The sequence below is a fragment of the Diuraphis noxia genome, unplaced genomic scaffold (genome assembly GCF_037042655.1).
Source record: "Diuraphis noxia isolate RWA-SAM2 unplaced genomic scaffold, SU_Dnox_SAM2 contig0002, whole genome shotgun sequence".
Classification (NCBI taxonomy): Eukaryota; Metazoa; Arthropoda; class Insecta; order Hemiptera; family Aphididae; genus Diuraphis; species Diuraphis noxia.
This window is the reverse complement of record NW_028301712.1, coordinates 9,813,822-9,826,648: the sequence shown is the minus strand read 5'-3', so window position 1 is coordinate 9,826,648 and position 12,827 is coordinate 9,813,822. Positions and strand designations below refer to the sequence as shown.

The following is a 12,827-nucleotide window of genomic DNA, read 5'->3' as shown; positions in this document are numbered from 1 at the left end:
ATGTTACGTGATGGTTTCTTTAAATCACTAAAAATTAAACGCTTTGTGTATGATCTATCTGTGATTCAATTTGTTGAATTCAATGTATATATTTATATAGGTTACGAGGAAATTTATCTGTTCGACCGACCGAGAGAGTGCGACACACTGCGCGAACAGGTGCAGAAAATGCGCTGACCGAATCAACAAGTATATCTTCGGGGCGGGGTGCTTGTTGCGCGGAAAACGCGCCGGTCCCGTTGTCGTCGTCGTCTTCGCCGCCGCCGCCGCCGCTGCTGCTTCTGTTGACGTCGCGGCTGGCCGAACCGCTCCAGTTGTCGAAGCGCGGCCCCGCTGTTCGTGTGTTTCGGATTTTGTGCGTCACCATGCGCTTGGTGGTGAAGATCAACTGCTGCAAGGTGCCCAAGTACAGCGGTGAGAGACTGTTCAAATTAGAGTTCAGAGGTAAGCTGTAGGATAATGATCAACACGTCTCTTATCACGGAAACGTTTTATATATTTGAAAAAATATTAATAATAATAATTACAATTTACCGCATGAATTACAGTTTTAGTGTGCGAATATTTTACAATGCATTATCGTTATTATCATAATCATCTGTTAAGACGTCATGTTTATGTATTGTATAATGTACCTATATTATATACAGTAGTAGACAGTGCTTGATTTGGAAAAAAAATAGAAGGGGGACTCAGCGGATGTTTGATGAACAAGCGTTCCACACAAAATTAACCGCCACATTACCGTGGGGAGGGGGCAAAGCCCCCACATCCAGCTTCAGCCACTCATAATCCCAAAATAATAAATGCATTTTACAAACATATTTTAAAAGAAAAAAAACACTTGTTTATTAATTATTTTTTAAAGATATTAAATGTTAAATTATCAATTAATAATTCTATAAAAAATTATATTATCTTCTATTATAGTAGTATCTATGAACGTTGTTTTCACAAACCCACGAACCATGGTATTAATAAATATACTTTGGTAATTGGAGATACGACGAGTTATCACATCAACCAATATTCCAATGACAATATAATTATTTAGATTACGATTTACGATTTATAAAGATTTAATTCATAAAATGTATCTATGGTATAATCACAAATATATGCTTATATTTATGTGGACATAATACAATGAATTAGCAATTTAACAATCAATTTTTTTTTTCATTTTCGATTCAAATGTACAAATATTATGGCTATAGGTTATAGCCTATAGGTATATTTTGCATCAGAAAAACTGATGATTTACAAATTCTCTATTGCAGTAAATGTTGCGTTCCGTTTCAAATAAATAGAAAGGGTACGCTAAAAAAATTTAAAGAGAAGGGGGGACTCCCCCACGCCCCAACCCCAAATCAATCACTAGTAGTAGATTGATCTCCTTTCCCGTGATTTCTGAATGAGTTATTAAAAATAGAAAACCGGAAAAGAGAAACCATGGGGGTATCTTGTGTGGTATTAGTAAGTATAGGTAAACACGATTGATGCGTCACCATAATAATATTTCATCATTGCTGGATGGAGGATTTTTAGCCTACCACAATATTTTAAATATGGCCACTATATAAAAAAAAAGCTATTAAGGAATCATTGCGTTAAACGATAAAACTGCCCAGTTTCCCAAATACGAAGAGGGACTTTACTGCCAGTAGCTTATTGTATTATAATTCTGTTATTCAAAGTTAGGTTATTTTTTAATTCTGGGAAAAACATAATGATTTGAAATAAAACTTAATAGATTTAAAAATTAAATACATATTATTTATATTTAAAAATACTGTCTATGTTTTTATAATAAGCATCTGTTTTCAATCTATGCTTTACAAATATACAATATGTATAATGAACTTAGCTATGTTTTAATAAAATATTTCACTGGTAGAAATTTTTCACATTGAGTGAATTTTAGATGAACTCTTATTTGTATGTTGTTTCCATCTTATAATCCTACAAGATACGCATTATGAGAAATTTGCGTTCAGCATATTCAATCTTATAAATTAAATATTAAAAATCTATAATTAAACTTTGATATAGGAAAATAATATGTGTTTATACGTTGGTTTTTTACGATATTATAATTTTCAAGCAAATTATGAGTTTAACATATTTTAAGATATTACAAAATCGACGAAAAAAAATAAAATGAATAATAATAAAATGTTTAATTTGTAAATTGCTTTTGTGATTCGTAATTATTTATAGATTTTACAAAATCTAATTTAAAGATACATGTATTTATATTTCATATTTATTTATAAAAATATTAGATTTATTTTTTGTGATTGGACATATATATTTTTTCTGCACACTATTCATAGTACTTGTTTGAACTTCTTTAGGGACATTTATAATAATGAAAATATTCGAATGTGAACTGCTGCTTAAGTTTATTCAAAGTGACAAAATATCTTACATACTAACATACATCGGTAGTCTTTATGAATTCATAACACAAATAAATCGGGAAAGTCGAACTTGAGAAAATATATCTGACAACCGAATGGTTAGTAAACTTTTTTTTCTGATGAAGACTGATTTGAAATCGGGTCTTCAATAAAATAACTGTCTACTTTACAAGATGTTTAGTATTGGAAAACCGATGGCTAAGTTAAACTATTGTACATTTTCTGAATTAGGATCCATATTAGTCATGCTTCAATATTAAATCTCGTATTTTTTTCGCCATACTTGGTGAGACGAAATTTGTATACCTTCATTTAAATGAATGGCCAAACGAATTTGGAAGCTACTTGAATATTTTGATAAAAAATCAAATACACAATTGACGGATTATATTCAAGTTGTTGATAATTGCACTTTAATTTAAATGTTCATTTAACACCACTTCGTGTTATTTGATCTCAATAAAAGTGTAATTATTCAAATCTAATAACATTTTGCCTTTTTCACTTAATACTCGCGTAAGATTTTTCATCATGTTAGGGAAGTTTTAGAGATTTAACAAAGTATAAAATAATAAACTTTTAACAATAATAATAATAATAATAATAATAATAATCAAAATGCCTCGGGTAGATAACTAAAGCTTCTTTTTATGTATGGAATGATACTCCCCATAGAGACCTACTGATTCCAATGGTAAAAAACGTTGCTAAAATTCTATACAAACGTTTTAATCTTAAGCTATTAAATCACCGAAATTCCCTCATCCAAAACCTTTCTTCCGAACAATTCCAGATGACCCTTGCCAACGTTTAAAGTGCAGACGGTGCCGTGACTTATTAATCGATTAGTCAACTAACCACTACTACCTATGCCATGAAGTAGGTTCTATTATTGAATAGTTTCTTCAGTCAAGCCAACCAAGTCTTTTAATGTATCTCTCTATCTATTAGGTTCATAGTAAAAATATTTTATACCAACATTTAAAAAAAAAATTATAATCGCGATCTATATAGGTATTTCATTTTAGGTTATGTTTTGAAGTATTTAATTTTTTCGTTTATCTTTTCAGTTTTAAAAACGTTTAACAATTTAAATCATTTTTCTTGTACAAATTATAATAATAACGTTATTTTAACTTTGAATTCCCTGCTTCTAACAAATATAAGATAATTATATAAAATTTATGTTTGATAATTGTAAATTCAATTTCATTAAATCTGACGAAGCTAAATAGAACTACTGAACGTACATTAGCTGGTAAGACGTGTTCTTAAAAGTAGTTTCTTGAACATTATTAAAGTATAGACAATATATTATGATATAATATAATATGGATAAATATAACTTTAATTATTTTAAAAGAATAAATTAATAATGCATTTATATTTATGAAAAAGTTATTTAATACTTAAGTTTTGAAATATTTTAATTAATTAATATTCGGTAGTTATGCATAGTCATTATAAATGCTACGAATTGGTATTATAGCCATTGTTCAATAATACATTTAAAATTAATAAAGTTAAAAATTAAAATTAAAATCTCTAATTATTTATTATTTAGCTATTTTTAGTATGACCTATTGTAATTGTATATAATATCGTTTCATAAAACAATATATTTGGATAAATAAATAAAATGTGAATTCTATACAGCAAAATAATCTACTTTTAATAATAATATTAAAATAATAGCTCTAAATAATAATGTCGTATATATGTATACAATACATACCAACATTTAACATTTAGATTTATTGTATTATTTGTATTCAAATGATTCCTTTATTAGATGAAATAATGAGGTGAGTTGAAAATATGAAGTTACTATATATCTCTTTTTAATATTATTTTCATGGTACTAAAAAGATTATAACTAATGTTTGTCTTCCGAAAAAATATAATACTTAACAACTTTAAGGATCTTGGTTGTGGATAGTGCAATGTAAGTAAATGATCATACTTATTCTTTAGAATTCACGAGAATTAATAATATATAAAGCTCTTCTAAAACCCATCTGGACCTACGAGCTCCAGCTCTGGGGTAGTGCAAAAAAATCAAATTTACAAAAAATTCAAGCTTTTGAAAACATTGCCCTAAGAAAAATCACAAATGCCCCTACCTTTGTATCCACTATCCAATGTTACACTCCATAATGATCTAAGAATAACAACAGTACTTGACGAAGAAAAATGCTACTACAAAAGATTTCACATCAAACTACTTCTTCATCCTTATCCTCTTATTAAAAAGCTATCTACCTTGTCCATTCCAAGTAATCCACCCAGACGGCTTAAGCAAAGATGGTGTCGGGACCTTCTGTCTCAAAATTCAAATTAGCTTTACTTAAAAATTTAAGAATACAAAATAGGTAGTGTCACCAATGGGTGGTTTCTTCCCTCAAAAAAATCATATGTAAATACCATATGCACATTTGCTTATTGTTCTAGTTAAGAACAGATTGTAAATTTCTTATTAAAAAAAAAGAATTCATGAGTTTTGTCATTATTTATTAAATCCTAAAACATATAAATAACATACTTGAAAAGTTGAAACATTGTGTAATTGTATTAAAGTTTATACTAAATTGTCAAGTAATAAGTTAAAAATGTATTGTTTTTTTTTTTTATTATTATTATTATTGTTCAGGTTGATAAAAATCACAAATCTAAAATTCTATCAGTTTTATTTTTATTTTTTTCTAAGAAAATAAGAACTCTTGCAACGGAACCGTAGAGAATCGATTATATGGTATATTATTACATACAATTTTAGAACATTATTACATTTTTAGATGACTTTTTTATTGAGTGGATATACTTTGGAATACCTAGTCTTACATGAATCAAATAAAAATATTATTGATGCATTTAATAAAATTAATATTTGTATTGCTGAAAATTAATTAATTAAATTCCAATTTCTAAAGAAATAATAAAATACTCTATAGTTTAACAGTTTGGTTTTTGTAAATATCTTCATGGCATGGATGTCACATTCAGTATAAGTATCCTTGGTATATAGGACTAAGGAGAATACAGCATTTTGTTAAAATGTATTTATTATATTATGTGACTTAAAAAATGAAGTTTCATATTGTTTGTATTAAAGTTTGTATTTAGTTATTATTGTTTGTATGTGGTTCGTTTGTTGTAAAGACATTGTATTATATTATTAGTTAATCTTAAATTTTCAAGAAATCTCGTATATTTTGCTGATGATACATTAGTATTAATCGAGCATAAAAATATTGATGGATTATATAACTTAACGAATCGTTTTACTAATGATATCAAAACTATCAAATTACAATAATTTTCTCGAACTTAATATAAAAAAAATCTAAATAAATGTATTTTAGTTTAAACAAATCCAAAATTCAATTATGAAATATTATCGTTCATAATTTTAAATAAATTATTTATTTAGAAATTTGTGATTGCTATACTATTAAAAAGATCTCAAAATTAAAATACTTAGACATCATTTTTGATCATAACTTTAAATAGAATGATCATACCATTATTATATACCATGTCTCGGACTTAATTTGAAAGTTATTTTATGAATTCAAAATATTATAAAAGATTTTGAACTTAAAAAATATTAGAATAACTTATTTCGTACATGCCCAATCTGTAATTCTTATGGAATTTGTGTTTGAAGGTGTGCTTATAAACAACATCTTTATTATCTTAATATTACAATTAATAACTTGTTCAGGATAATTTTAGAGAAACCTAGCCTATACCCGGTTAGATTACTTTATTCTGATTTTACTATCGATAATCTTAATTCTATTTACATAAAAATATTTTGTATTAAATATACTACCATGATTTTGAATTTATAAAGCTTAATCATTATTACAATACTAGGTCTAAAAATAGTTCTAATATAAGATATGTTTTATGTGCTACCACATTTGGTCATCGTAGCCCTGTTAATATCGGTAATAAAAATTATGTATTAAATATTAATATTATGTAAAAAAGTTTAAATCATTTAAACAGTTTAAAATTCATTAAAATTATTTTTAATTTAATAACTTTTTAATATAATATTGTCTTCTGCAGAATATATTGTGTTCACAACAACAAATTAAACTTAAAGTATATTTAAAAATGTTTTATCTGTCTATCTACATTAGATATTACATACGAATTGCTTCTATGATTCAAATTTTCAATGAAATTGTTTCCATAAAACTTACTTAAAGTTAAATAACTTAACTAATGTATTGTACATTTTTAATTATTATTTAATTCGTACCTAGTTAAACTTTTTATTTTTTTTTCCATTAAAAAAAAAAAAAAAAAACGGTAAGTGGATATTTTACTGCTGTACAATAGGTTAAAAGTAGGTCACCGTTATGAACATTAAATTTGAATTCAACGATGTAATATAATTGTATACGAAAAACGATTTTTAGTGGAGATGGCTTGTCAGCCTAGGATATTTTAATTAAATAATATAATTTGTATATTTGAACTTTAAATTATCATAAAAAAAAAAAAAAAACATGCCCATGTATTTTTAATATTTTTCCAATTGCTTTTATATAATATAAGTAATATATAAACTCATGGTGAACCTAAAAATTTAATTTATTTTTTAATCATATTGTCACATATGACTTATTAGTTATTTTTTAAGTATGGCCATCATTTTAAGAGAATTTGAGTGCAGTACTACGATATCGTTCAAATCTTGTTTTTCAAAGTTTTCAAGTTAAAAGAAAAAAAAAAGTTTGGTTGGATCGATCATAACTAGACAGAATGTGTAAAAATTAAAACACCTGTTGTATATAACAGAAAAGAAGGCGGGTAAGTCGTGGATGTCGCTCTGCAGTACAGTAGGTTACAAGTGGGTTACTGTAATGTATGGAATTAAATTTTAATCCAATGATATTATATCATTTTATACGAAAAACGATTCTGAGCGAAGACGGTTTATCTGTCTAGGATAAATTATAGATTATTAAAAATTTTCGAATCTTAGATTTAAAAAAAAAAATTTTATGAATTTCTAGTTTAAAATAATTTGCGAATTTTCGTGACTTTCATGATTATTACGTATGTTGTCAAAATTCAAAATTTGAATGCTTGTAAATAAAAATTGTGACTATATTTTTATTTTATTTTTCACCTGCAATTGTAAAAATATGTTAGGAGTCTTATATTAAATTTTAAAATTTTAGATATAAAAGGAACATTTTTTATGAATTGTCGTGATTTGTACGTATGTTGTCAAAATTCAAACTTTGAATGCTTGTAAAAAAAAATTGTGACTATGTATTTCTTTTATTTTTCAATTGCTATTGTAAAAATATATAATGAGCCTTGTATTAAATTTTCAAATCTTAGATATAAAAGGAAAATTTTTTATGAATTTCTAGCATAAAATAATTTACGAATTTTCGTGATTTTTACATAATGTGTTGTAAAAATTCAAACTTTGAATGCTTATAAAAAAAAATTGTGACTATTTATTTCTTTTATTTTTCAACTTCTATTGTAAAAATATGTTAGGAGCCTTGTATTAAATTTTCAAATTTTAGATATAAAAGGAACATTTTTTATGAATTGTCGTGATTTGTACGTATGTTGTCAAAATTCAAACTTTGAATGCTTGTAAAAAAAATTGTGACTATGAATTTATTTTATTTTTCAACTGCTATAGTTAAAATGTGTTAGAAGCCTTGTATTAAATTTTCAAGCTTTTCTACCGAACAAATAAATTTTTATCGATATTTATAGAAAAAAAAAAACTAAAAAAGTTGAAAAATTAAAATGTCAGTAAACAGCTCAAAACAAATATAAATATTTTGAAAATTTTGTCAAATATAAAAAAGGCCTATATAAACATTCAGTGAAAATTTCAAATATCTGCGGTCATTTGTTTTAGACTTTTAGAGTTACGCCAAAATAAGAAAATCGCTAAATGTGGAATCCAGTGAAAATCCAATGTTGTAAAAATTTAAATTTCAAATGCTCATAAAAATTTAATTTGAATTTCCGGTGAACTTTTAATTTGTGATAAAGATTGAAAAATGTTTAAGGAATCTTGTATTAAATTTTTAAATCTTAGATTTAAAAGAAAACTTTTTATGAATTTCTAGCTTAAAATAATTTGTGAATTTTCGTGATTTTTACGTATTTTGTCGAAATTCAAACTTTGAATGCTTATAAAAAAAAATTGTGACTATGAATTTCTTTTATTTTTCAACTGCTATACTAAAAATAATATGTTAAGAGCCTTGTATTAAATGTTCAATACCTATCGATATTAATTTTAAAAAAACTAATAATGATCGAAAATTTCAAATGCCTATGAATAGTTCAACTTCAGTCGAAAATTTTTGAAAATTGCATGGTGGATAGAATATACTTATACAAACATTCGGTGAAAATTTCATGTATCTGTGGTCATTTGTTTTAAAGTTACATCAAAAACTTAAATCTGTCTAGTCGAAAAATGAGTGTGCATTAAATTTCCCGTTTTTCCCTTAATTTTTAGTTTGTTTTTCTCGATTATTTAGAAAAGTATTAGGAATTTTTTATTTTTGACCCCTCAAAGTACCAACTAGATTCACTTTCTAATCAAACAAAGTACTGAAGTCAAAAATTGAAAATTTTTTACTGCCCCAAAACGTGATGACAGACACACAAAAAAAAACACACATCATGGTAAAATCAATACATTCATCGCTCCGCTCAGAATCTAAAATTAAAAAAAAAAACATGAAATATTGTAACTATTTTAACATAATAATTTTATGGAAATGTATTAGAATTTAAATAGTATCAATGTGGTAAAAAAAAAGAAAAATTATTATATTTTTATTTCATTTTAGAAAGTACCTAATAAGTGTTAATATTTTTATTTTTAATCAAAAATGTTTAACGCATATTTACGAAAATCTTTACTTTCAATATCATTACAAATGAGTGATGAGTAGGGTAAAAATAAATTTCAAGTGTATGTTAGTATTTTAATTTAAAATAAATCATAAATCACTCATCAAGGAAATTATATTCTGAACTTAAATTATGCTGAGTACCCAAATATCCATAATACCTATGTATTAAACGTCACATTAAGTGTCCTAAAAATGATGTAAATTTAAGTGTATAAAATGTCAAGGTTTAAACTTTCAATATTTATTTAGCATGTTATCAATCAAAAAAATTTAATATATTTAAAAAAATATATAAATTACAGTTATGTAATACAATAGCGTATAGCATATCTATGTCTCTATTCTGCATATTATAGATAAATTAGAAACATGAAAAATCGTTGAAAGCCAAAAAGTACTTACAATACAATGCACTGAATCATAACAATCAAAAATACCCACACGTAGGAAAAAAAAACGAACAAAAAGTAACTTTTCAGAACCTAATTTATTGTTAAATTCCTGTTACAGAAATTAAAATGTATTAAACATGCTTAAAAAGAGTCTTAAAGATTTGCATAATAATTTTTAATTAAGCTTTAAGCCCAAGGCCTATGTTGTCGAGGGTATACGTATGTACAATGAAAACATTTTTTTTTTTATTAACACTAAAAAATATATTTATGTATTTAAAAGTAAAAAAAAAAATGATAATTTAATAAATTAGATGTATACACATAGATCAAATTTGGTATTTATTTAAAAATATTACATACTATTTTTGTCATAACAATTAACCTAGACAAAAATAATTATACGTTGTCAATAATATCAAAACGTTTTGTTAAAATGGAAAACAATTGGCTATCTCACTATTTTTTATTCTTCATAAATCTTTTAAAATAGAAAGTATCTATAAAAGAAAAACATACATTCCTTTTTCTTAAGTTGATAAAATTTAGATCTTAAATTTTAGTTTTTAAACTCATCATTATTAAGAATTACAATTTTAACTTGGTCTGCTTTAAACGTAGTGCATATTGAAAAATACTTAGCTCTTACCACCTTTATGCCCTAATTTAATTATATTATACCATACATACATAGTGTATATAAATGAACTGTAATAAAAAAAAAATAAATATTATATATACACCAATTAATTCATAATATTAAAACTATGACACACTCGATTTTAAAACATTCATTTTAATGCACACCCGTACAATACTTGTAAACACCATATTAATGTTTATATTTTCATAACAATTTGAAACAACAAGTTTACATTTGCATGGAAAAAATACTTTAAAGTGAATTGATGCATACATCAATAGTTCTAGTCAGAATTATGTTTTATAGCCAATGGTGGAATAGTCAGTTATATATTATATATATATATATATATTAGTATTTATATAAATATTCATTAGGTAGACATCATTAATACCATTAAATTTAAAAAAATTTAATATAACTTATACCATATCAAAAACAAATATAATTATCTTTTCATTAAAGCATATTATTATTATATCTATTCACAAAACTTTTGTTCATCAATACTAAATACATTCTTTAAAATGCTTTACCTATAATTAATATTTATGGTGTGCGTGGCTAGTATACAATTAACTTAAATCAAAATAAATAAAATAGAAGGTTCCTTCAATTATTTAAAAGTCATTAAGCATGAAACCTACGTGTATTTAATTTTTATTTTGAACTTTTGAACTAGGTATATTATATTATTACATTTTACGTCTTAAAAGTTGAGTTTGGATCTATCTAATTTCCAAGAAAAACCTTTTTCTTCAACGCTATAAGATAATTCTAATTGAAAAGAAATAGTTTAAAAAAAAAAATTCATAAAATAATGATATATTACAATCTACATTTCAAATCGATTTTTTATATTTTTTAAATTTTCGTAATATTTATTTTAAGTATTCGTTTATATATTATCATTAGGCAAAGTGGAAGTGTATTGAAACAGTTAAGTTTTCATCATTGTCACTCAGATGTACGGAGTACCTAATTTTTTGACAATTTTAATACAAATGACTATGCGATTTGAAAAATTACTTGTCGAGACTTATCAGTATTCAATATTTCTAATTTGATGATTGATTACAACTACATGACACTTTCAGAAAATGCCGTATGTCAAAAGCAATAAAATACAAATAATTGTAAAATATATATTTATTAGTTTTTGCCTATATTAATGTGAAACTGTGATTAAAATATTGGGTTTAATCATTTCTGTTTATTTACAAAGACATCTAATGAGGATAGAAACTTAGAAAAATAAAACCGTAAGTACAGGGTAATTATATTCACCATAGCATCCACTTAATTACTTACTCACTTCACTTTATCACATTTTTTAGATGGCTATGCGTGAGTTCGAATTGCGTTCATCCTACATAAAATCGAATACATATCATTCAATGATTAGAAGAATAACATATTTTAATATTAAATGTTTATTGTTTGTATTTTAATTATTAAATGTAATATCACTACGATTTAAGCATAGTGCCTAAAGATTTGTTTTTTAAAAATAACAATTAAAATAATAAAAGATTAAATGCATATATTTTAAGTTAATTTTTAAATAATAAGTTACGACATGTAATAATGTTGTTATAATACTTAATAATAAGTAATAATCGATCAACGTGCAACGGCGAAACGTAAAAAATAATCATTTATACATAAGTAAACATTATGTATGAAGATTGAATGCAATTTGAAATGGGAATATAAATTTTAAATCACTCATTGGATACATATTAATAATATGTATAAATAATGTGGATGTTGTTGCACTAAAAATGTTATAAAATTAATTGCATTATTGCTGTGAAAAAACCCCAAAATTGCACTTACAAATTGCAATAAAAAAATATTTTGTACCAAATAATAAAATAATATATATTAACAAATTATTTTATGAAATGGATTAAGTCATTTTATTAAGTAATATTATAAAGTTTTATTAAATAGGTTTTAAACGAGTAGATAATAAAAAAAGATTCAAATTTAAATTCTCGTTAGTTGTCATTAAAAATCTGGTAAATTGTGTGGTCTTCTAATTTTTTTAGAACTCTACAAATAGTTTTATCAAAATTTATAACTTTTTATATAAACTATGTTTGATTTGTTTTTTTAAAAAAACCTTACCTTACCTTAAAAATTATTGCACTGTATAATCTAAAAAAAAAGTGAAAACATAAAAAAATATACAGGGTGATTCTTTTATCAAACAACACTCATTATTTCAAAAACTATTGACTTTTTTCAAATTTTTTTTTTTTCAAAATTTTAGAACCATCTTGTTCTAGAACTATATATTTTTTAAATATTTTCACCCTTATATTTATCAGGTTAACCATTATCAACTTTTGATTTTCAAATGACAACCTATACTTAAAATTTCATAAATTAAAAAGGCTATTTTTCAATGAATTTTCACGTTTAAATTTTCATTTTTCGT

At 24.7% G+C, this 12,827-nt stretch overlaps 1 protein-coding gene across 3 annotated transcripts in view; it reads left to right on the top strand.

The window, feature by feature from the left end:
• Positions 1-306: 306 nt before the first annotated feature.
• LOC107170636 (ferlin family C2 domain-containing myoferlin misfire) overlaps positions 307-12,827 on the top strand; it is a 158,114-nt gene continuing 145,593 nt past the window's right edge. For all 3 annotated transcript variants that reach the window (XM_089220312.1, XM_089220310.1, XM_089220311.1), the window contains exon 1: positions 307-444. In XM_089220312.1, the coding sequence (XP_089076438.1) occupies positions 366-444 (79 nt within the window). In that variant the 5' untranslated portion in view covers positions 307-365. The remainder of the gene's footprint in view (positions 445-12,827) is intronic.